General features: G+C 36.1%; 5 protein-coding genes across 7 annotated transcripts; 2 read left to right on the plus strand and 3 right to left on the minus strand.

The window, feature by feature from the left end:
* The first annotated feature begins 523 nt into the window (after nt 1-523).
* Nucleotides 524-5043, plus strand: LOC111481847 (protein SET DOMAIN GROUP 40). 2 transcript variants are annotated; one of them, XM_023127421.1, is made up of 6 exons: nt 524-750; nt 840-990; nt 2699-2830; nt 2981-3121; nt 3874-4149; nt 4233-5043. In XM_023127421.1, exons 1-6 carry the CDS (start codon nt 614-616, stop codon nt 4854-4856), a joined length of 1461 nt encoding a protein of 486 aa, XP_022983189.1. In that variant the 5' UTR covers nt 524-613; the 3' UTR covers nt 4857-5043. The 2 variants fall into 2 exon arrangements, with proteins under 2 accessions (XP_022983189.1, XP_022983190.1); XM_023127422.1 differs by having other exon boundaries at nt 628-750; nt 829-990.
* Nucleotides 5044-5141: 98 nt separating this feature from the next.
* LOC111481848 lies at nt 5142-8034 on the minus strand. Of its 2 annotated transcripts, none has more exons than XM_023127424.1 (2): nt 6483-8034; nt 5142-5407 (listed from the first exon to the last, which is right to left on the minus strand). In XM_023127424.1, exon 1 carries the CDS (start codon nt 7667-7669, stop codon nt 6575-6577), a length of 1095 nt encoding a protein of 364 aa, XP_022983192.1. In that variant the 5' UTR covers nt 7670-8034; the 3' UTR covers nt 5142-5407; nt 6483-6574. The 2 variants fall into 2 exon arrangements, with proteins under 2 accessions (XP_022983192.1, XP_022983191.1); XM_023127423.1 differs by having other exon boundaries at nt 5142-5418.
* Nucleotides 8035-9258: 1224 nt separating this feature from the next.
* LOC111482177 (UTP--glucose-1-phosphate uridylyltransferase-like) lies at nt 9259-14859 on the minus strand. Its single transcript, XM_023127856.1, has 21 exons — nt 14504-14859; nt 14283-14330; nt 13379-13470; nt 13206-13296; nt 12704-12764; nt 12520-12597; nt 12391-12441; nt 12222-12295; nt 11978-12050; nt 11827-11884; nt 11662-11708; nt 11482-11547; nt 11351-11383; nt 11177-11229; nt 11008-11083; nt 10502-10558; nt 10332-10415; nt 10142-10240; nt 9960-10064; nt 9554-9625; nt 9259-9458 (listed from the first exon to the last, which is right to left on the minus strand). Exons 1-21 carry the CDS (start codon nt 14587-14589, stop codon nt 9432-9434), a joined length of 1431 nt encoding a protein of 476 aa, XP_022983624.1. The 5' UTR covers nt 14590-14859; the 3' UTR covers nt 9259-9431.
* Nucleotides 14860-16964: 2105 nt separating this feature from the next.
* On the plus strand, nt 16965-17806 carry LOC111482129. The gene has a single exon (XM_023127794.1). It carries the CDS (start codon nt 17085-17087, stop codon nt 17610-17612), a length of 528 nt encoding a protein of 175 aa, XP_022983562.1. The 5' UTR covers nt 16965-17084; the 3' UTR covers nt 17613-17806.
* A 1886-nt stretch (nt 17807-19692) lies between these two features.
* LOC111482197 (protein APEM9) lies at nt 19693-23422 on the minus strand. The gene is made up of 6 exons (XM_023127878.1): nt 23215-23422; nt 22942-23088; nt 22540-22617; nt 21666-21945; nt 20694-21055; nt 19693-20033 (listed from the first exon to the last, which is right to left on the minus strand). The coding sequence occupies exons 1-6, from the start codon at nt 23259-23261 to the stop codon at nt 19904-19906; spliced, it is 1044 nt and encodes a 347-aa protein (XP_022983646.1). The 5' UTR covers nt 23262-23422; the 3' UTR covers nt 19693-19903.
* Nucleotides 23423-25811: the final 2389 nt, after the last annotated feature.

Here is a 25811-nt window from a genome sequence, read left to right on the forward strand (position 1 = left end):
TCATGACGTAGTTTAGGGCTTATCAAAAAATTAGGACATACTTATCGAGTCAAACTATAACATATCATGTACTTTTATGCTCAATTTTACATGTTAAATTCCTAAATTTATCCGAACAAGCTACTTAAACAAACACGAAACACTTGTTTGTTGTTTCAAAATTTTCAAACGGCCTATTATAATCAAGGAAGTAAGTCGGGGAATAAAGATAAAAATTACTATTAAATGATGCAATCTCTCGCTCCACAAACCAAAATTGTAATTTTTGTGATTAGAAAAATAATATTTACTGGATTTTTTTATTTTTACATGTCCATGAATTTGATATAAACATAAGGGATAAATCGACATTTTTATTATATCGTAAACAATCCATTAACTTTGAATATAATATAAATAATAAAGATTTTAATTTCTTAACAGTGTAAAATGTTTATTATTTTTAATTTTTTTTTTTTAATATTTTGAAATTATTTTTCCATAAATATTCATCCATGGCGACGTCGCCGTACATATTTTTCCTAAAATTAATACCTCGACAAAATGGTGAAGAAGCAGAGGCTTAAACCTTGTGTGTAAGGGAGCACAGAGGTTTTGATGGTGGGTTTGTGAAATGGGAACCGAAGGAAGTTTTGAAAGCCTGCTGAGATGGGCGGCGGATCACGGAATTTCAGATTCTGTCGACAAACAGAGTTCACATTCTTGTTTGGGTCGTTCTTTATGCGTCTGTTTCTTCCCTGATGCAGGCGGGTATGCTCTGATTTCTTGTTTTCGAGTTATATCACTCTTTTTCTTTCTTTAGCTGTATGTATTCAATTTTGAGGGAAGTTTTGCTTCAGGAGAGGTTTGGGGGCTGTTCGTCATCTTACCAAAGGAGAATTAGTGCTAAAAGTTCCAAAATCTGTCTTGTTGACGACCCAAAGTTTGTCGTTGCAAGATGAGAAGTTATCCATGGCTCTGAAGAGATACCCATCTCTTTCTTCCACTCAGGTTCTTCCTTCGCTAACATGGACTTTTCCTCTTCTTTATACATCACTTATGCATAATTAGCGCGAACTTTTGTGAGAAAAAGGTGCAAAATTAAAGTTTGAAACCCTACAAATACATGGTACATTAAACAAATCAAGAGCTTAAAAATGTCTTTTGATGTTAAGAATACGTATAGTTTAGTCTTGAACACAAATTGTTCCCAATCCTAGTGCAGTTGGTAAGCTGCCTATTAATGTGCAACAGTTATACAAGAGTGTGATCATTATAGTGTAGACAGTGATTTCTGTTGGTGTTTGTACAGAGGCTGATGAGAATCAACGAATTTCCCTATATATTTTTAGGATTAAGGTTGAGTATTCAAGATAAGACCTCCATCCTATTACAAATTTAACTGATGCAAACCTGGCTCATAAGATTGAAAAACATCTAGAAGAGTTTCTAGAAGAATCAGTCATCTAAACACAGGGGGAGTAATGGATGATCAAAGAATTTCCAAATTGGGAGTCCTACCTTCAATAATCAAGGATTTAAAGGAAAACCCCCAATGGCCCAACCAGTAACGTATCAGGACCTAAGGGTAGAGGAAACCTTACTTGAAGGAAGTCCAATAATCTTGAAACAGGTACCTTTGGAAAATATTTTAGGTGTGGGCAAACTTGATGAGGGGGAAACAACCATCTTGTTCAGTACAAAGAATCCTCAAAGACGCTCCGTGTCCGATCAGTAAATAGATTTGTAATGTTCTTATAGACGTTGGGAATTGAATATTGTAGCTTTATAACTACATTCTAACCTCACCCTAAAGCCCATAGAAGGTAGGGTAGGAATTGAGAAGTGGAGAAACAGCTTTTCACACTCAATTGTGGAGAAGATTTTGTTTGAGCGTTGGTAATTACGCAAAGGCAAAAAGAGACCGGGAAAAAGTTAGAACCAAAAGAACTACATTTTCTTATGGAATTTCTAGCTTAATTTCTGGCTCTGCCTTATTGCACCTGGCGTACTATTAAATAAGTCCTAATGAGTAACAAATAAAGGACAAAAGGCCAAGGTTGAACCCTTGTGCAATCTCGGACCTGGATGAAACTTAGCGCAATTGCATGGATAGCACAAGCATAAACCAAATTACAATGAAATGTACGTTCCTAATCCCTCCGTTATTAGATTTGTTAGATGAAAGAGAAGGTGCCAAGGCCTTCTCAAGGTAGATTTGAAAATGGTCAAATAGATACCGTTTGTTTCACGTTTGTTGGGTATAAATAGGTGATGGCTTTCATTACTAGTGAAGGCATATTTGATTGGATGGTGGTGCCATTTGAGCCATCAGATACCTGAAGCACCTTCATGTGCCTAATGAGCTAGGTTTTGACAAGTGATTTCATTTCAAAGAAAGAGAGACCTGGGAAGAAACTTTAAGAATTACAAGCATGCCTGTCCCTTGAAATGTAAAAAGAGAAGGGGTGTTATTCAAAGTTCCTTTTAGGTATGTTTAAAGATGTTTTATATTCCATTCTTATTAATCTTTAATAGTTCTTACCTTAGTGCAACTGCGACAAAGATCTTTGGGATTTAACTTAATTTAATTCTCTTTTAGATTTAAAGTTGTTTATCTAAAACATTTCTGGTGTGTTTATCTGAGACATTACCCATTCTCCCATGTTAGAATGTTCTAAAGGTTTACTAATATTAATTCCCCCAAACTCAAATGCAGAAGTTGACCTTCTGTTTACTCTACGAAATTGGTAAAGGAAGCAGTTCTTGGTGGTTCCCTTACTTCAAGCATTTGCCCACGACTTACGAAACACTGGCAACTTTTGGAGAATTTGAAAAGCAAGCCCTGCAGGTTCAATTTTCGTTTTGTGGCTTTTTTTATTTATTTATTTCTTAGGATTATATTCGTATTCATGAACCATATTCAATAATGATTTTTACCTGTGATTTCGATAGTTTTTTTTTTTTTTTTTTATAATAAATAGTTGAAGTCTATTAACAGGTGGATTATGCTCTCTGGGAAGCAGAGAAGGCTGCTTCGAAGTCTCATACGGAGTGGAGAGGAGTTAAAGGACTAATGGAAGAATCTAATATTAAAAACCAACTCCAAACATTCAAGGCATGGCTTTGGGCCTCTGCAACTGTAAGCACACTGGATTCATGCTAGAAGCATGTACTGCATCGTTAGATAAGACCTGGATTTATACAGAGTAGTCAAACCCACATTTTCTTATAAGATTTCAAGTTTTTTTTTTTTTTTCATTCATTTTTGTTTGGTGAAAATTTAAATGCATCATTTAAAGGTGGTTTAGCTGGAGGTCTCGTGTGGGTAAATTATGCAAAACAACTGTCCAAGGTCAGTGCAAATATGTTTTTCTTATAGAAGAAAAGACCACCAAATGACACCCATTTGCTGATTATATGTCCTTCCATTACCCATTACCAGCCTGTAAGCGTCATTAAGAATCCTATTCTATCTAATGGTGCCACCCTGCCTCTAATAGTTCACTGGTTTTCTTCCGACTTATGAAGCGGAAGCTTGCACAAAGGCTTTAGAATCATCCCGAACAATAAGGATACTAGGACGTTCATTCAAGTACGAGTGAATTTTAGTATTCACATCCCATCAAATTTCCCATAGATTTTTGTTGCAACAGAATATAACCCATCCTCTTGTTTATGAATGCCAGTTGTTTGAGAGCTTGTTTTGTAATTTTCAATTAGCCCTTCTTGTGGAGGTTTTAAGTATTGTCCTGTTCTGTACATTATTCGATGACTCACTAAACATGAGAATGTTTTGGTCCGATGTAAATTTTCTCAATCTTAATCTCAGTTTATTTAACTTATTTCGACGTTTAATAGTTCAATACTAAAAATATATGTTTCCTTTGAGAGATATCATCTAGGGCATTGTATGTACCATGGGATGAGGCCGGATGTTTATGTCCAGTTGGTGACCTGTTCAATTATGCTGCACCTGAAGGGGAGTCCCTTGATATTATGGATGTTTCATCATTTTCCCAACATGCTTCTTTGAATGGAAACATAACTACTGATGGGTTACACAAAGAGGAACAAGATACTCAGCGGGCTTTGACAGATGGTGGATTTGAGGAAAATGTTTCTGCATATTGCTTCTATGCCCGGGAAAGTTATAAAAGAGGAGAGCAGGTATTTTATATTTTCTTGATGTCATTTAATATTTTTCACCCATATGCGAAGTGGAGTTGAAATCTTTCTATTGTTTGACGCAGGTTCTTTTAAGCTATGGTACATATTCAAACTTAGAGCTTCTTCAATATTATGGGTTTCTTCTACAGGAAAATCCAAATGACAGAGTTTTCATTCCTTTGGAACATGAAATTTATAGCTCCAGTTCTTGGCCTAAGGAGTCTCTTTTTATTCACCAAAATGGAAACCCATCTTTTGCTCTACTTTCTGCTCTGCGATTATGGGCAACCCACCCGAACAAGCGTAGAGGTGTCGGGCATCTTGCTTATGCCGGGTCTCAACTCTCGGTCAAGAATGAAGTATTAGTCATGCAATGGTTATCAAAGAACTGCCATGCTGTTTTAAACAATCTGCCAACGTCGGTTGAAGAAGACAATCAGCTTTTGTGCAACATCTGCAAAATCCAGGATTTGCAAGGACCAACGGAGCTCGGGAAGATGCTATTGACTGTCGGAGGCGAGTTTTGTGCTTTCTTGGAGACCTATGGCCTGGTGAATAGAGAGGAAACCGAGTTACACTTAACTGGGAAAATTAAACGTTCTCTGGAGAGATGGAAACTGGCAGTGCAGTGGAGGATCTTGTACAAGAAGGCGTTGGTTGATTGCACAAGTTACTGCACCAGAACTACTTGTTCTCTATCTTCTTGATCTGGTTGGCTGTGATTACCAGGTACTCAAAACCTATCTCTTTTACATTCAAAGAAACTACTTGACATATTTTATGAAAAGAAGTTATTAGATCACTGACGAATGTTGTAACATTGTGTCATGATGAATGTTTAAACATTGAGTGAGTGGTGTCGAGATGAATGTTAACATTGAGTGATTTATGTCACCAAGTTGAACTCTCTATAGATCTTATAAGCGGTCAACTCATGATTAGCGTTTTGACTCGTGGACCGGGTCAATAGTAGTTATAAATCCTTTTCAGTATATCTCAAAATAATACTAATGATACTAATAAATTTATTTCGTTTGGGTTCTTATACTGTGAAACATTTTAGTTTTATCTCCCTATGCTTTGATGTGTATCATAGAAACCATTCATTTCCTATCCTCTTCTCCTCTAGTTTCCCTCCTTGGACTCCTCTTTCAATGGCACCCTTTCAGTGGTCACCCATTTCCTCTACTTTTACCGCCAAGCTTCAACCCTTCTTGGACTCCTCGCTTACTGGCAACAGCTCCTTCTATTCGCCTCCCTTCTCGGTCACTAACAGCACAAAAGCCCTCTCAATCACAAGTCTTATACATAACATAGTCTTATACATAACATCATATAGAAAACAAATATAGAAATCAATTGTTGTTGTCCCATGAGATGATCTACAAGTAGGTATATGATCTTCAGTATATGATGAATATGGTCATACTTGAGCTTACACTTGTAACCGTTCAAGTCCACCGCTATTAGATATTATTTGTTTTGGTCCGTTATGTATCGTCATCAACCTCACATTTTTAAAACACATCTTTTAGAGAAAGTCTTTCATAAGGAAGGTTTCGTTCTCCTATCCAACCAATGTGGAATCTCACAATCCACCTTTTTTGGGGGCCCAACACCCTCGTGGCAAATCGTTCAGTATCTGGTTTTGATACACTTGTAACAGCTCAAGTCTACGCTAGCAAATAATATCCGCTTTGGCTCGTTATGTATCACCATCAGCCTTACGGTTTTAAAACACATCTTCTAACGAGAGGTTTTTACGCCCTTATAAGGAACTTTGTTCTTCTCTCCAACCAACGTGGGATCTCACAACATTAATGTGATTATTGTCACTATTCCTTTTCCTCGGCTGCCACATGCCTATGAGCCTAGCAAAAGCCCCTCTACTCAAGTCAGCATAATTGAGCAGCAGCCCATGAGCCCCCATGAGATAAACAGAACAATCTTCATCTCAACAGCATAAATATGAAATCTACATAAACAAGTGTAGTTTATTGATTGAAGGAAAAAAAAATGTCACATCTTGTCCAGATATATACAATCCTCTAACAAATAGAAACCCCCTAAGAAAATGATGGATTGAATCAAAACCATCATGACTTTGGCAGGCTATACTTTCAAGGGACTTTTATCAATCAAACATTCCTAAAGAATTTATGAATGATGATCCAATTCCAAACCTATACAATATATAAACTATATGGCCTGTGATTCATGAAATAAGATTCTATGAGTTATTACCTTAACCAGAGGGAAGAAGAAGCAAAGAACAAAGAACAATGGGACTCCAACTCAGAAAACCAAGAAAGCCAAAAAAGGATAGAATTCACCTCTCATCTTAAGAACTTAAGTGTTAGAGAATCCTGAAAAAACGAGCTCTTCTACAAGCATCATCAATGGAGCCTGCCTCAACCTCCTTCCCTCACAGCTTCTGATGAGATTCAATAAGCAAAGCATTAAGCATTACATGAATGGCAGCTTCATAAACAACACCATCATAATGCATCCCATCAACACTACATCGAACCCCACAATTCCAACTCAAGGTTTCAATATCAATCAACAACAGAGGCCCACCAGACGACCGCAGAAGCTTGCTTCTGCGGAGAGCTTCATCATAAGCCACCCTCATTGTATCACTCATCTTCTTCCTCTTCTCCTCAGTGTTCAGCATCGAGTTAATCAGTTTCGGCATTCCAATCCAGAACAAATGTGGGGCTCTAATGGATACAGAGCCCGTCAAAGCCCCTTCAGAACCCACTTCTGGAGTCAATGGAATCAGTGAAACAACAGAATTTCTAAGTGATTCTAAAGAAAACCCAAACTCTGATGCATTAGTAAAATGAAGCATATGCCATAGCCCTGACCCCATGATTATAACATCAGGGTAGCTTCGATTTTGCTTGAATTCCACCATTAAATCAGTCAAATTAGAAGCATAAGGAGCCCAAATGAAATCCAGTTTCATCCCAGTTTCACTAACCAGAATTTGGTAATTACTATGCCGCTTGAACAGATCGCCTCTAATGGCTTCCATTCTTTGAGAATCCATCGTCAAATCCAGCAGTGATAAAGCCATCAATCTCGCCTGTGAATCACCGGCGACGACGACCCATGATCCATTAAGCAAATCGGAAGCATCCATCGGAGCCAATTTCTGAAAATCACAGGCAACAACAGGAGAAGATCTCTCCCATTTCCACGATTTCTCATAATTAACAGAGTTATTACTCAACGGGTTAAATCCATCGCTCTGCTTGACCTCCCAGACGATTTCATGCAACTGAGAAACACACGAGACTCGGCTATCGAAAACGACGACAGAAGAAACAGTGGTAACGAAATCAGAAACCGAGGGAATGTAAGGCGTGAGATGAACACCGATTGCGAGAGTAATGAAAAGGGCTCCGCTGAAGAACAGCATCTTATTACGGCTTAAATGCCATCCGGCCATTCCCATCGGCACAAATAACACAACAAACGCAGCTAAAATACCCAATTGAACACCGCCAAACATAATAAAACCCCAATTTTCAACTCCCCCACCTACAAAAAAACCCTCCACAGAAGCAAATGATCCGATTTCAGAGGGTGCTTTCGAGACAGAATGGAGGTTTTGGATGTGGGTATTTCTGGGTTTGTTGTGTTCATTAAGAATCTTTGATTTCTTTGTAAGGGAGATCCATAAAATAGGTCGAGAGACTGAGAGGTTGGTGGGGAAGGTTTTTGGCTTGAAAAACAAGAAACCTGTCAATTTGTGGAGGGGAAAAATGACGCACCGTCGGTTCTGATCCAAGGAGGGGTTCGTTAAGAATGTTCATCGGTGGCCGGTGGTCTCACCGGAAGCCGGTGGAGTTTTCAACATTTTAGGCTTTAACACGAAGGGAAGTTCAAAGAGAGAGTTTTGTTAGTTTGTTTACCCTTAACCGAACATTAATTATTGTTCCAAAATTCTATGTTTTGGTCTCAAATTTACATTTATTGAACTAAAAAAACAACGGATTGCATTTTAATTTTAATGTTGTCTCTCATAGCTTAATTGTGAAAATGAGTGTAGTTGAACGATAATTGATATTTACTATCAAATCTTTAGATGAGAAGTGATGAAGGCATCCTTTTCTTAGGCATAGGCTTTTCAATCTTTAGATGAAAAGTGATGAAGGCATCCTTCTCGATATTTTCTTAGGCATAGGCCTTCAAATCTTAGATGAAAAGTGATGAAGGCATCCTTCTCGTTGTTTTCTTGGGCATAGGCCTTCCAAAGGGTAACTAAGGCGTGCAATAATTTTCTCGGGCCTAATGAAGGTTAGCCCTTGTGTGTAAAAGTAGAAAAGAACTTGAGTGCAAGACCCACCTATCAAGTTATACTTGAATTGATAATAACCGTTTTGTCTACAAAGTTATACTTAAACTGAAATTGACACTTCTGTCACCATAGCACTCTAACTTATAAATATATTGATAAATTTTTACTAATAAACAAAGTTTTTGGCTAATCTAAACATAATTTTACACAAAATCGAGAATAAATTAGTTTAGTTTAGTTTTAATATCAAAATTTAATCTCCATAAATTTTGGGCCAAGACAAATTTTGAATTTTACAAATACTCCGTCTACATAAAATGCTTCATTTATGATATCAAATTTTCTTATTATCTCATGTTGCTTTTCATGAAAAAATACCATTTGAAGTGGAGGGCTTCTTCAAACAGCAAGGAGCTGGGTCAACTATTCAATCAAATAATATTGAGCATGTTTTCCATCTCTTCTCGAGAAACAAATGGGCTATTTCTTTGCAAAATTGTGCTCAATTTCAGTGGCAATTCCGCCCAAATCTTTTCTTTAGTTGGGGGAAGAATCCACATGAATCGAATTTTTTTGAGGAACATATCGAGAGAAGCATGTTTCCCATCTCTTCACGAAAAACAAGTGGGCTATTTCTTTATAAGTACTTGAAAGCTCTTTTTTTTTTAGAATAGTACATGATTTCAAGATCGATATCAAGCTCAATTTTTGGGATCAAGATTGATCTTGGAGATTGATATTGATTACACGTTTGAAATGATGAACACTTGTGGTGTATTATATATTAATATAAACTCATCTTGGTTTTTAATGCCAACAAAGTTCATAAGAGAATCACATCGAAAAGAAGAGTTGCCAAACTGTGTGGATTACAGACAAATTTGCATGATTTTGTTGGTATTAAAAAGGAAAAAAGGTACTAAGATGCCGTAGAGCTTCTGCTCTGAAAGACTTGGAGAAGGCAACCAAAGGTTTAGAAATCTTCTGCTCCATTGATTTCCTGCATATCAAATTTATCCAAAACATTCAAACTCACTGTCCAAACCACATAACCATGATCTTTGTATAACAGATTTTAACTCCTCTTTCTCGTACCTTGTTTTCAATTACCGCGTTATCGGGCACAGCTAATTTTGCCTCGGGTTTAGCCGAGATACTCACTTTTCCCTGCAAAATAACCGGACAAATACGTGTTCAAACTCCTGTAATGTCATTTCTTACAAGTCTCAAATCACTAAAGCATATAAACGTAAGCGTGTGAAGAAAGAGAATGACGTGTAACGGGTAGTTACATGTCTGTGTGGAGCCTATAGGTTTTGATTTGGATAAATTATGTTCGTTTTGACCAGTTCGAGCTGCACGGTTGGTTCAGAAAACAACCGCCCCACAACTGAACCAACCAACTAGCATAACTAGCATTCCTAATTACAGGGTCATTATGTTATATGGTATCTGCTAATTGGATGATACATCAGAAACCAGAAGACAAGCAGATTCATACCTTGAGAACGACACCAGCCCCGAACGAAACATCACCAGCCACTTTAAGGCTATCGAGTTCAATGATGCTTGGGATCGACTTGAATCGGCTCAGGAAGTTACCAACCTGTGAAATTATAAAAAAAAAAGTCTCAGTAACCAACATGTTCATATAAGATACCAAGTCAAGAGAACAAATCCTGCCTTCTTGAATTCAGGCCCCAGTTCAATAGAAGGATTGGAAGCATCTTTTCTATCTTTGTTGCGAAGGACAGAGCCATCAACCAAAGTATAAAGATCAGACTGCAGAGAAAAGTAGACCATCAAATATTGGCTTGTTAAGAACATCAAACCAATAACACTAGAGCCTGTGATGATAGATGAAAGAACTAACCTGGACAAGAAGCAAATCTGAAGTGGCCTTGACGGGAAGAAAACGCGATCGTGGTACGTTAATACCGATGGCATGATCAAAGAACTATTTGGCAGAGAATAGACAAGTACAAGGCATTAATATCCATGTCTACTAACATAGCACACACCAAATCGAGAGTAAGTGTATACCCTGATTGCTGCACCAGCTGCTGTTTCAAGCTGAAGAACTTTGATCCCATCAACTTCCTAAGGATGATGACAGTAAATCAGTCCCTGACCGTGTAAAAGCACCACTACAAATTCCAACCAACGTGGCTATTTGTAACAGCCCAAGTCTACCGCTAGCTGATACTGTTCTACAAAAACATTCGGAGGTTTTTAAAACGCATCTGCTAAGGAGAAGTTTTCATACCCTTATAAAGAATGCTTCGTTCTCCTACCCAACCGATGTGGGATCTCATAATTCACCTCCCTTCGGGGCCCCACATCGGTTAGGGAGGAGAATGAAACATTCTTTATAAAAGAATGTGGAAACCTCTGCCTAGCAGACACGTTTTAAGAACTTTGAGGGGAGGCCCGAAAGGGAAAGCTCAAAGAGGACAATATGTGCTAGCAATGAGCTTGGACTATTACATTATGGATCTATTTATTAGATTAGCCGTTTGCATTGGCCCACATTACAAGAACAGAACTACCTTCGGATTCGGAATAATCTCCATCTTAAGTGCATTGGCTTCCACAAGCCTTTTAATTGCTTGCAAATTCACCCACCTGAATCATACATTACCAATAGTTTATTCGCAAGGCACTCTCAGTGATTGTCAAATGTGTATCAATCAAGAACTCTCCAGAAACATGGCTTACAAATTATTAGTGTTGAAAATTTTGAACTTCTCAATTGACTTGAATTCGTTTACCTATACCAAACAAAGAACAATAAAAGCATCTTCTATGGTATGAAAAGCACAGCTAACTTCTCGAAAAACAAAGAGTTCTACCAGACACGAAGTAAAATAATCATCACTGATTTGTACTTACGTGTTCATCAGGGACCTGAGCGATTTCGAGTAGCTGCACCATGACATGAAAAGAATGTTACAAGACGAAAAATATTTATTGTCTGCAGCCCAACTAACCAGGTGGTGGTATAATATTCTGTAACATTATACCTGAACCTTCCCTTCATAAGAAATAAGAGTACCACCCTTCACATCAGCCAAGGTTTTCGGTGTCACCTACACGTAATCGATAACGACAAATGTTAAAAGCACGAGAAACACTAAGAATAATAAACGAATACATTGCTATATCTTTTTCCACACATAAAATGGTTGAACTTGTTTTCATACCTCCATGCAGTATTCATTCTTGTTGTGAATCAAATGGTTTAAAATTTCTATAATGTCCAGAATCAAGGATAATGAAAGCCCAAGGAATAGATTTCATGTTTTGTTTAGTAAGCAACAAGAAGTAAACTAGAGGCTTAAACGAAACTAAGAATTAAATATGGATACGTAAGTCCACGACAGCACCTAAGTTGTCGGAGTTCGCAACAAAGACATATTCCTTACCCTGCATAAGCAAACATGGAAAGTAAAATACGAGGAGAAATAAATACAAGGATTCATCGAAGTAGACATGTTCAGCTGGGTCATGTGAAAAGACCTGAGATATCAGGGCATCAAGTTTGCCACTGTTTTTCAAGGATGGGAAAACATCACCATGTCCAGGAGGGTACCTTCACATGAACACAAATACAAAGATATGAAGTACGTAGGCTCGTATTGGCACCTCAGACCAAAACAAAAGCGGTTCTAGGCAAACACATTATTAATTTTAATGAGAAAAGGCTCAAGGAGACAAAGTTGATCGAATTCTTTCGTGTCCTAAACGAGTAAATATATCATACCATCCATCCTTGTCGGTGCGTCCTTTGCTAGGGAGTGGAAGATAGTCCTCAGAAACCAAACGTGGATATTGGCTCTGTTTATAATCCAATGAGAAAAAAGATAAACAATTCATTCCAAAGAATAAAAAGAAGACGTGAAAAAAGCTAACCCATCTCATCTTGTACTCACCTGGTTGAAAGTATGGATCTCCACATTTGAACCTTTGTATTTTTCAATGATCTGGTATAAAGAAGAGTTAGTATAAAGCGCAAGATACTTAGGAAAACATGGGAAATAAGCATATACTGATTTAAATACCTTTTGAGTATCTTCATGAGTGTTAAATGAGTTCATAAGAAGTAAGGGAACGTTGCACCCATATTTGGAATTGAGATTCTACCAAAAGTGACATGGATGATTCTCAAAATCGAGTATAAGAACCAACATAAATAAGAATGGAACGTAAAAAAAATCGTTTATGAGAGAATAGTGTGAGTAAAACCTCAATTTGGATAACAATCAAGTCGAGAAATGTCAAGCCATTTCGGACTTCAATGACTGACCTGCAGCACAGAAGATTTTGATACTCACCAACGATTTGAGACTATATCGAAAAATGTTAATACACGAGACTAAATTGAAACATTTTAAACAATAGGGACTAAGATTGAAAAGCACTCAACATCAGGACTAAAACATATATTTAGTCTGAGTAATGCAGTTTTGGTGGCACAGATGTAAGGCCTATGAGTTGAACTACTTGTGAGTCCTTACAAACGTTCTGGCAGACGACCTTGAGAAAGTCCTAAAGGGTATGAATTTCGAAGCTCAAGCAACCTATGTTTTGGGGACGAAAATAATTGATCCTATGCTCATTGAAACTCAAGGTTTAGTCCTTCAGCATGAATTTGATAAAATGAATCAAATGCATGATAAGAATCCAGCACTTCAGAAGATAATATGAGAAAAGAAAAATGAAAGAAAATGGGTCGAAAGGGGCGTACTTGGGACCGGTGCAGCCCATCGTCGTCCCCAAACCTCCATTAAGCTTCAAAACGACAAGCTTGTCCAATAGTTTCTTGGTCTCAGCAGGATCTACGTTAACAAAGATCTATATGAGCTTTCAATAAGAAAATATCATGAATAGAAAATGTAGACAAAATTAAGGAGAGGATACCATTAGGTAGAGGTGCCAAGGAATCATAAGGAACCACTACTTCGTCTGTTGGTGTCTGGATCTTGCTCCATTCAACATGCTGTGCTTCCCCACTTCAACCAGAAATTCAGAATATCAAGAACAGATCAGATTTCAAGCTCACTGTGGGTTTTCCCTTTCAGGCTTCCCCTCAAGGTTTTTAAAACTATTTGTCCTTTTTGGGTTTTCCCTTTCTTGCTTCCCCTCAAGGTTTTTAAAATGCATCTACTAGAGAGAGGTTTCCACACCCTTATAAAAGGTGTTTCGTTCTCCTCCCCAACCGATGTGGGATCTCACGATCCACCCCCCTTCAGGGCCCAACGTCCTTACTGGCACATCGCCTCATGTCCACCCCCTTTGGGACTCAACCTCCTCGCTAGCACATCGCCCGGTGTCTGGCTCTGATACCATTTGTAATCAATCCAAGCACACTGCTAGCAGATATTGTCCTTATTGAGTTCGGGCTTCCTCTTAAGGTTTTTAAAACTTTGACTCCTAGAAAGAGGTTTCCACACCCTTATAAAGGGTGTTTCATTCTCCTCCCCAACCGATGTAGAATTTCACATCATGTTGTTTCAGCAAAAAGTACCACGCTTATGATGAAATCCATTAATCAATTCTTTTTGGTTCCGGATTGAGATTCAGCAAATTTCCACATGAAACTCTCTTGATTCAAATGAGGGGAAGAACATCCCTCTAGAAAGTGATATCAATAACTAAGCATGTTCTAACAAAAAAGTAATATCAACAAACAGAAGCGCCATTCTCAAATGATATCAATCATGAATTTGAAAGCTCCACTAGAGACAATTAGACCTTCTTAGGTTCAAAAAAAGAACTACATCCACTCCCATTGCAAGGAACAACAATACACATTAGAAATTACCTGAGATAGCGAGAGACAAGGTTGACAAATCCAGATTTCTCATTCTCACTGCCAAAACCAATAGAGAATCAGATCTCATAACCCATTGCAGCACAAAATCAAACAAAACAGAGATCACAACCCACAACCCATTTCTCAAACGGATCCCACAGATCCAAATCACAACAAACAAATGCCAGAAATACACAAATACAAAAGGATAAACATCCACATTTCCATACCTTATCTGGGTAAGCCCAGAAACAGCAGCTTGAAGCTTAGAGAGCTTCTCGCTATCAGCAGGACTGAGAGTAGCAGCAGAGGCCATGGTGCAACAAAATCAAACTTCCAAGAAAACAAAGAATGCAGAGCGAGAGAAATGAGATAAAGAAGACAACCCAATTGAGAAAACAGGGGATTTATATGAAAAACAGGAAGAATCCTTCTCTACTCTAGGAGCACAGATTGCGAAGCAAAACGTGGTGGGAAATGGGCGGTTAGAGTAATTGGGGAGTGAGTGGCGAGTGAAGGGGTTGGAAATGAGCGTTTTTGAGAAATTGAAGACAAGTGTACAAAAGGGGTTATTCGGATTTGAAGCTGAATATGCGGTGGGGCCTGAGAGAGGAGTGTGGTAGCGCCAATTTCACGCCATTAATGCCCTCTCTCTTCCCCATTTAAGGCAAGGGACCTTACGCTTTTTATTTAAATTTTGGCCTCTCTCTTAGCCATTATTCAGTCGGTGAGAATGGTGGTTTGAATTGAAAAAATTGTAATCCAAATTGGATATAAAAAAAAATGAATCAGCTTCAAATCCTAAAATCTGAGTATTGACCATCTTTATAAATTGTTCTATTTCAAACTGAGATTTTTTTTCCCTTTTACGATATATTTTTTAACTTGTCATGAACTCAAAAATGTGCTCTCAGAATTATAGCTATACATCTCGTAACACCACCAAAGATTTCTTTATGTTATCTTAACAAATTCGACTATAGGAAAAATTGAATATATTTAAATCCTTTATATGTGTTTAAGAACGATTGACGGTACCTACGATGAATCGTAATGAAAGACTAAATATCATATAAGATAATGTCAAAGTCATCGGATATCGAATTTGGATTACGAATCTTAGGTAAGGATCGTTATAAAAAATTAAAGAAAATAATTTTTTAATTTATTAAAAAATTTGATTTAACTTTATGAATTGATATACACAGCATTCTTAATTAAATGTGAATTAACTAATTTCCAAACAAAGGTTAGGGAATTTATTAATTTTGAATCGAAAACGACGAGAATAATAGAAGAAGCAATAACTTTGATATTTACCGCTAACTTTAAGAACATGAACTAAATAAGATGTTGATTCTTATGAAGATTTGGAGTCAAATTTGACCAGTACTCTAATTATATTTGTGAATCATAACATCAATATGTATGCGTGTGGGGCCATATGTAGAGAAGTACTACCAATTCAATCCTATCTAGACTGGAAATCATAGTTATGATAGGTCTCCCCATGATTACTTGTATTTGCATTTCGGGACTGTAACTAACAGTGAGACTACTTATTAAGTATTTTTAAATACTGAAGCAACGTATTACTCCTTTTTAGATAAAGATAAGACACTCATATATGAATGACGGCATAATTGTGAAAGCTAAGGAACCGAAACTAGGGAAACGATATTTATATTTAAATTGTAGGTCTTATTAGATCAAGACGTTTTTTTATTTTATTTTAACTAACGTTACCGATTTTTCTACTACGAAATTGATAACAATATTGTTTTTGTTTTAAATAGATATCATAATAAATTTCTGGTACAGGCTTTTCTCTTCTTTGCTCAAAGACAAAGCCCCCACAGATTTCAATGTCATTTTGTGGCCGACATTTGAGGGTCAGATCGTGTAGAAAACGACCGGAAGCGATGGTTTTGTAGGCGAGGGGAAAACAGGCTAACTAAGGTCATGGAATTCAAAACTTTCCATTACCGTTTCATTTGATTTTAGGAAATATTCTCCTATTTAGAAGAAAAAGTCGATCTATTTTAATTAATTGAACTATGTTCAAGTTGAGTATAACAAACATTTATTATCCCCTCTAATATTTATTTTCATATTTTCTAATTATGAAAATATCAAGCTCGACCGACTTACTCAGTTTTTGGTCGCTCCATCTACCTATGGTAAACACTTAGGATTAGGTATGGGCAGGGTTAGCAATTGACCGTGGGACTAATTGTTTCAGTACGACTATAGCTTATTTTTAGTTAAATTAATAAAATACTTATAAATTTTGTGATTCATTATAAAATGCCACAAACTTTTAAAAGTTATAATAATACCCTAAAAATTTAACAATTTTTCAAACGTACCCTTAAACTTAAAAAAAAAATAATATCCTTTGCTCTATATAAATAATAATAATAAAAAAATCTTATTACGGTTAATAATATGAACAAAAATGGTTTATTATCGTCTCATAAATTATCTCCAAGAATTTTAATATAACTTCGAAAAATTTAATAATGTTTTTTAACTTTTTTGAAAATTTAAAACAATTTTCATAAAGATTTATAAATATTTTTGAGACCGTATTAAATTATTATATTAACAAGTAAATTTATGGATTAAAAGGTTATTAAAGGAAAGTTGATTGTAATTTTCTTTAATATATATATATTATACAGTGGAAAAGGAAAATTTGAAGCGTGTTGGTCCATTGGTGAAACGGAAGCGACGAAGAGAAGAAGAAGAGTTGAGTTTGGACGGCACAGTCTTCTTGATTCCTCCAAAGCTTTCCCCTTCCCTCTTTCCATGGCGTCGCGCCTCTTTCTCCTCCTTCTCCTCACTATTTCCCTCTCACTCTCCTCCGATGCCCGCCCTTGCAAGTCCCTCTTCGTTTCCTTTTCCCTTCTTCGCCACCGAACCCTCGATTCCCGCCATCATCCCTTCTCCGAGATGGCCCTAATCGTCGACATCACCGAGTTCAAATCATCCTCCCTCTCCGTTCCCGACGACATCCTCCTTCTCGATCTCCCTCGTCCTAGGCCCCACTCGCTTCATCAACACTTCCCTTATGACTTCACCTCTCTCCGTGATCGCACCAAGGATATTCTCACCGTTGTTGTTGCTCTGCTCTTCGGCGTCGGCTGTGGCGCTCTCACTGCTGCTACTATGTATTTGGCCTACTCATTGTGCGCTGGTCGATTTGGGAATCGTTCTTCTGTGTATGACGATTCTGAGGAGGAAGATGACTTTAGTGATGATAACAAGGAGAACATTAAGAAGATGGGTTACATCAAGATCACCGACGACTCTGCTCCTGTTAAATCAGTGGTATGATCATTTATAGATATGTTTCCCTAACCTTGGCATGTTTGATCTCCTAATAAGAATTATACTTGATGCCCAATTCTGGACTGTAATTGTCTTATTTTCGAATGAATCTCTGCAGTATTATGTGAAAACTATGTGGTTAGTTATCATTTTATTTCAAATATGTGTTTGTAATTGTTTTGCTTCGTTTTGGATTTCAATCAGTTAGATTATGTTCATTGTTCCATTTTCCATGGTTGAGAATTCTTTCTCTGTTTCACTCATTCCTTCGTTACTGCTTAGTTTTTAAAATTTGGCAATTGTTTGCTTCATATTGAACAAAGTCACCGTTAGATTTTAGATGTACTGATCGAAGGAGCCATCTCTATGCTATGATTCTCTTGAAGTTATGTATGGTTCAAATGATGGTAGCTACCTATTAAGATTTTTACATATTTATTGTAGAGTTTGATGGTTGTCACATAGGAAGAATCAGTTTTTTTGGAAATTGGATGGAGTTACTAATTCATGATTTAGCAGGTAGAGAATGAAAACTTCATTCTCGATTCTAAGCAAGCAATTTGAATAGGGAGTATGAGCAGGCCCTTATCTTAGTGTTACCTGTTCGATTGATTGTTCTAAAGTCAAAGTCGTGTTGTGAAGTCAAATTGAAAGGTCGGTTTTGTCGGTGAAAGAATGGAAAGGGGGATTAGACCAACTCTAGACCTTTGAGGTTACTTAAAAGCCAAAACAAGAGCAAAATATCGGCACTGTGGTCCAAGCTTTAGTGTCGATATTTAGTATATTGAAGGCTGCACAAAAGTGATTATTATCACGCAAGATCATATCCAAGCTTAGTGCTTTAGCTGAAACACCCGTTATTCCCGGTGTGTGTCGTGCAAACGAGACTCGTAAAAAGCAATGACGACATCTCTTAGCCTCCGTTTCTGTAAGGCCCTTATGGCTGACCCTTTCTCTCCATATCTACATTGGTCCTTCATCTTATAGAAGCCTAAATAAGGAGTAACCCAAGTTTTGCAGTTAGTTCCGAAGTGTTTGCAGCCTATATCTTCAACTGGTGAAGAACATATTTTAGTGTTGCCATTTTACCTCCCTGTGAACATATTTTAGTGTTACCATATTTTAGTATTACCATTTTACCTCCCATACCTTATAATCTGGTTCTCTCAAGAGCTTTTTCCTGATATGAGCCTTCTCACCATTGCTAATTCCCCTGAAACTCAGAAACTAGAAGAATATGAGAATGGGAAGATGCAAAATTAGCCAGAACAAAAGAAAAACAAAGAAAAGACTAGATGGGACGACCGGAAATTCGGATTTACGTGCCTACTACTTGCCCTCCAATAACAGTTAATACTGTTCTTCAAATGAATGGATGCCATAAGACGAAGATCGGGCTGAGAAACTAAACCCGGTGAAGTGATCATCTCCAAGAGACATGAGTGAGACCCATATCGACTATCAGTCAGATAGCGCCAACTTTACCTATTTATGAACACCCTCATCACCACTCATTGAATTCATTAATAACCTATACATAGCTGTCATGTTTGAGCTTTGTTGATGATGGTTGGGAAAAGAGTCTCACGTCTACTAATTAAGGGTTGATCATGGATTTATAAGAAATACTATCTTTAATTTTAATCTCTACTGGCATGAAATCTTTTGAGAAAATTAAAAACAAACTTAGGAAAGTTTATGATAATATCTTATCTACTTAAAGTGGATAATATCATATTATATCATATTATTGTTGATAATGACATTTCCATTTTCAAATTAAATGTGAACAGGTCATGTGAACATTGACCTGATGCTCTAAAAAGATACCAAGAAAATGTCCTAATTCTGGCTTGTCTAACAAACTTCTAAAAAATCAATTTTTTTCGGTTCTAATTTAACAAATATCTCGATTATTTAGAAAAAATGAAGGACGTGTTGTGTTTATCTTGTGCAAATTGCTTATAGTACTAATAATCAATGCAATAATTAAATTTCTTTTAGTTCCAAAGTAAGTTAAATTTACTAAATTATAGAAAATATCTCACTTTCTTAAAGTATCATTAATATATTTAAAAGAATGAACGACTTAAAGAGATCCCATAGTATTCTAGTAGCTCACAACATTGGTCCTAATTATCCCCAACGGGATTTTTGAAGCTCACAACATTGCTCCTAATGAACCCCCAACTCGAACTCGTAAACATACAGGATTTTTGAAGCAGCCAATGAAGAAAAATGGTTGTAAATGCTGCTTTTATATCAAATGGCAGAATACAAATATGGTTTTAAGAGAATCATGAGGCTCCACGAGGTACCCCAGAAAGAGGTTGGGCAATAGCTAAAGGGTTAACTTGGTATGAAAATGCAAGCTGCCACAGGTCTACCACTGCTTTCTTTACGGACAAACCTTGTTTCTGAGCCATCCTGGGATTACAACAACAACAACACATTCAACATAATTATCAATAAAATATTGCCCAGAAACGATAACTATATTTAGAATCACTTTCTAAATGCTTAAAAGAATATTTTAAAATGATTAGAAAATGCTTTTAAGCACTTAGAAAGTTAGTCTAAAATGATCCTTGAATGTTTACAACCAGTAGATTCTAATTCACGTCGAAAAACGCTTTTACCCCTTGAAATCCCTGTTCAAATTTTTTATAAAAAAAAAAAAAAAAAAAAAAAAAAAAAAAAAAAAAAAAAAAAAAAAAAAAAAAAAAAAAAAAAAAAAATCAAAATAAGATTAGATAATACTTTGAAAATTCTAAAAATACCAAAAACTAGTGAAGGCAAAGCACTTCAGCTCAAGAAACAACATATTTCAAATTTGTCTACCCGGTTAGATGCAAATCTACAATTCATTTAAAAAAAAAAAACAGATTACGAAGTACTATATCCCTAAAAACAGACATTTATCAGAACTTTGACCCACAAAAAAAGACTTCTTAAGCTAAAATATCCTTCATCTATTAAGTTGAACCTCTAAATTGCAAGTGCTTCTCAATGTTCGCATTGAGCACTATGATATAGAACTGCAAGCACATGATCAGTAATATGCTCTTCATTTGACAATAAACATACCTCTTCAAAGTGGTTAGTTTCCTTCGCAGTAGATAATAAATTAGCACAAACAAACAGCTAAGCACAACCTTTCTGGTGGATATGACCAACCGAGTACTTCCAAACTTCAAAGTGATTGTACGGAACGGCCAAAACCATGGTTTTGTAAGCTTATGTAGCTTTAGAACCGTTTCTCTGTTAGCACTCCCTCCATCTTGATGATATCCAGGATCTAAGGCTGTTTTTGAAGTTCTTGATTCTTGAGGATCTTCCGAAGAAGATAAATGTGCTTTATGGTCATCTTTATGCAAAGAAGATGGGGACGATTGAGACAAGCTGGCAGCTTTAAGAGACTGCTGGTAGTCTAGCCTCCTCAAAAGTACCTAGCCATAGAGTTGAAGGAAAAACAAATAAGGAAATGGAAATTGAAGGTAACAGAAAGTGAATGTGAGGGAGATGCTCCTCTACTTTGAGGGAGAAAAAACTTTAAATTCAAGACTAAAGGAAGACAGTGAGGGTGTTAGGGCAATACTAGGTTTAGGTGCAAATAAAATTAAGCCGCATATACAGAAATTTACAAACTTCATTTCTCCAAATCATAAACTTTTCTCCAAAGTTTTTTTTTTTTTTTTTTTTTTTTTTTCTTTTCAGATCCCTGTGATGAACATTGATGCAACAGAGTACTGAGAAAGATGGTAATAATAGGATTGAATACTTCATCCGTCTAAATTTCTTGTCGAAATTCTTGGAGATGCATAAACAAAGATGAAAAATGTAGTGAACTGATGAACATTGAGAAAATAGTAGAGGCATTATGAAGTTGTATAAGCAGGAGATCAAAACAGAAAAAAAAAAAGATCCAATACCACGCTGGACACCCTCGGAAAGGGAAAAGAGTTAGAACAATATAGAAGAAGAATAAGCACAAGAACATGGCTCAGTCATATTTCATATTCAATTCATCTTAAATCAAGAAAAAAAAAAACTATTTACCTGACGCTTTTCCTCAGGTAAAGCAGCTTTCTCAACCCACGAAACAGCAAGATCCACGTCCTTCAAACCTATCTCCATGAGCGTCCGGAGATAAACTTCAACAACTTGAAGATATTCATCGACAGTCAACTGAGCATGATCATCATAATGTTCTCTGTCATCAATATTTCTTGAGCCAGCAAGAACATATATTTCTTCATTCAATAAACTCCACTTGCTAAGGAACTCTTCTAGAAAACATCGCATATCAGAAAGACCTTCCGAGATCTGAAGACACGCCCTAAGAAATTGACCATGGTAAAATTAACAATTAAAACATGCTCATAGCAATATGACTCACCCACGCTTAACATCAGGAAGGTCGTAGTATTAATTTGTAGATAGAATGCCACCAAGTTATGATCTATAGCCACAAAGGTATCTGAGTTCACACCTTGGCCAACCATTGGGCCAACACATTATGCCTTAGCTATATTGAGATTATTTCATCAATTTACAGACATTGCAATTAAGTAGAACCAAACAAGATCTTTTTGCTTTCCCATTATGATAGTTGAATACATGCTCGCATGATCAATCAATGGACAGGACAATCAAATGTATTACAAGACTAGCGACATTATATATTCGGTCCACTAGGTTCTCTATGTTCCTCTCTAGGCAGCAGTTATAAAATCTCATTTTGTAATTTTACATTAGGTCGTCTTATTGTTCTTGACGGGAGTTCCTTCCTTCAATGGAACTTACGTTTTGTGAGTTTTTTTTTTTATGGGCTGCTCTTGTATTTTTTGCATCAATAGAAGTTAAGTTCTTTGTCAAAATAAAAACAATAGTAAAAGACCAGTGACATATGTTTAACAGTAGATGAGATTACCCAGTTAAAAGAACATTAACAGGGATGCCTGCAACGGAGGCAAATGATACTTTGAGCTCGTCCACCATGTGTGATGTCCTGCAAGTACACGAGCGAACTGAATTAACTGGTTTAATATACAATAAACAATATGGAACTTTCTTTCCATATTAACACCAAATATTAAGAAACGACATTCTGCAGAGTATATCTTACCAAATTGACTAATAAAATTAACAATGTATCAGTCAAAATTACTATCACAACAAACATTATAGTTCATAACTATCACTGTAGGGTTTGACTCAATACGCAGCCCTTTAAAACTCAATGTTCATTTGGTATTGCAGAACAAGCATATCTGGCATAGGGTTCAATATACATCTAAATAAAATCAACGAAAGTAGTTGTAATAAACATTACCTTCCAAGTTCCTTCAAAGATTGAACTAAAACCATACCAGCTGCTTCCAACAAATCATTTTCACAGCCATTTTTCTCTTGAGAAATACGCTTTAAAACGGAGGAAGCTAGCCCTAACGCTTCCTCATACATGGAGCACACAAGATAGCTGCAAAGCGCATTAACGAAGGTCAGCTCATGCTTCCTACTCCTAACATAAGGAATCAATCAAACTGATACACAACCACGTTCTTGATATACAAAAGAAGAAAATTCAGGAAAACAGGTATGATACCTCTCCGAGCGCTCGATGTCTTCCCAAATTGCTTCTCCGTCATCCATGATCGGTACCGTCAGTTCCAAAGATTAAGAAACAGGATATGGAATTCCAATTGATGAAGATTACCTCGCGGCGACAAAAATTGAATCGATTGGTGGACTAGAGAAATTAAAGATAGAGAAGAGCAAGAACTGCCCTCCGAGCGTGTAATTTTGTTAAATATAGATCTTAAATTTTAATAAATAAAATGTTAAATATAAAAATGAAAATAAATAAATAAATATATATATATATATAACAACATAATTCTTTCAAATTAAAAAAGAAAAATCATTTTTGTACTAATTATTATCTCATGGTTGAGTCATCGTACAAGACCAATTAAATTGTGCCACGTAATAGTTTGAATTAAGCCCAAAGTTCTAAACAAAACTCAAAATAAACCCAAATCCACTTAAAAAAAGATTGGGCTACACCAAATAAGCCCAAATTTGAAAAAGGTAATTTAGCCCAAATCCTATAGAAGCCCAAGCCCAATAAATTTTTAATATTAAAAAAACTTTTTAATTAAAATATTATCACTATTACTAATTTACAAAACTGACATGTCAGCCTAATCCAGCCACTTAGTTACTACACGTCACCATTTTAAGAGTCGAAAGCTGTTTTAAACATTTTTCAAAGCATCGACCTAATCTAATCCCGAACGGATGCATACATATAATCGAGTCTAAAGAGAACGAAGGTGGTGTACTTCCAACCCTTTTAAAGAAAAGAAAGCTAGTTCGAGAACGGTTAAAATTTTAGGCCTCAATTAAATTATACGTGTTTGTGTTTCTCGACTCTAATAGTGAGTCATTTACTGAATATTTTTTAGGGTTTATGTTTCTAAGGTAAGGATAAAAGAAATCTTGATGGATGCAATAATTGTTGTGAAGATCGTGAAATAATTCAATCATAATTGGTCTTTACGTAAAAATTTTATCTTAAGCGTTTTAGCTCGTTCAATCATTTAGTTTTGTTTGTTTTTTTCCTTAGAATCTCAAAAGTTCCCACTCGGTCATTTTCTCTTTGAACTTGTAACATGCACGTCAAAACGGAAAATAAAGTAAGAGATCGAAATGAAGAAGCATTTATGCCTGGACCATATATGAACCTCTTTTGTCAAATATAACTCAAAGGTAACCATCTCTTTTTCGTCTTGAAATGGATTAGCTTAAACTTCCCCGCTATCATTTTCAAGATTTCCCTTTCATTTTATTTAATTAAATTTGACAATTTTTCGAATGATATTAGCTTTCCGGGAGGGAGGTAGGAATGGAAAGCTTGTAACGACCCATACCTAGGATATAGAATTTGTATTTGGCACCTGATGGCTTCGACATTCCTCTACGACATGGTCAGGTTACCTAATCCTCACTTCTTAAGAGTGAAGACTATCCCCACGAACTTACACAAGTTATTCTAACTCACATAATCCCCACATACCTGCACGAATTCTTCTAACATGCTTTGTTTTCACTCACATACATATCAGAAAAATTCTTAACAGATTAGTTAACATAAAATTAATCTAAGTAAAACACGCTTAAACATGAAATTTCTATGATTGAGCCATTGAAAAAAAAGGTCCAACTTGTTGGCATAGATAGTAACTAAGCATTTCCTAGTCACCATATCCTCATGACCACTCTCGTTCGAATGTAGTCACGGTTCGTTCATATACCTCTCATTTACTTGGGTGTCACAAAACTAATGTAAAAAAAAAAACATTTGTCTTAATCTTTTAAGATGGTCTTCGTAGCAAGCACCATCTGTCCCTTAGGATCTTCTTGCCCATACTCGGTTTTTTTTAATAAAAAAAGTTATAATATTAAAAATACATAGTATCAATAGACCATCCCACTACTCAATGAAATACGAATATATACGATCATAATTATGGTCGAACCTAAGACTTGATCTATGTGGCGGGTCTCTTCCTATCCTTGTCTCGAGATGGGTTTAGAACCTTGTCAAATGTGATTACCGAGTTAAGCGGGTCCTACGAGATATATTTTAGATAATTTATAGCATTTTTATGTTTTTTTAGTCTCGTATTTACATTTTTCAATTGTTATACAATTAATTTTCTATTTATACGAGACCGTTAATTTAGAGACTAAAGTGACGTGTTGCATAAATTTCAAGAATTAAAAAAGTAAATTATTATTAAGTAAATATTTAGAATATACTATAGACTAAAATAAAATAAATATAAAATTTGTAGCAGTAAATATTAATTTATAATTTATAGTTTTGCACAAAAATGTCCCCCAACACCTAGGTGGACAAAGTAGCATTGACAATGTCACCACCCTTACCAAAATCTTCAATTAACCTATAAATTAGATTTGGCCTAGAAAAATTAATAATAATAATCCATTATTTAATTTATCATAATTCCATATATAATAATAAAAAAAAATTAGTGTTTGTAAGTTGACAAAAATTACGATCCCGTTAGATTCTTCTCTACAAGTGACCTAACCGATTATGTCGGGATTAGAAATAAGCTTAAATTTCATACTAATCAAACCATCAATCGGTTGACTTGTTATTATAGACATTTT

The sequence above is a fragment of the Cucurbita maxima genome, unplaced genomic scaffold (genome assembly GCF_002738345.1).
Source record: "Cucurbita maxima cultivar Rimu unplaced genomic scaffold, Cmax_1.0 Cma_Scf00007, whole genome shotgun sequence".
In the NCBI taxonomy this organism is placed as follows: Eukaryota; Viridiplantae; Streptophyta; class Magnoliopsida; order Cucurbitales; family Cucurbitaceae; genus Cucurbita; species Cucurbita maxima.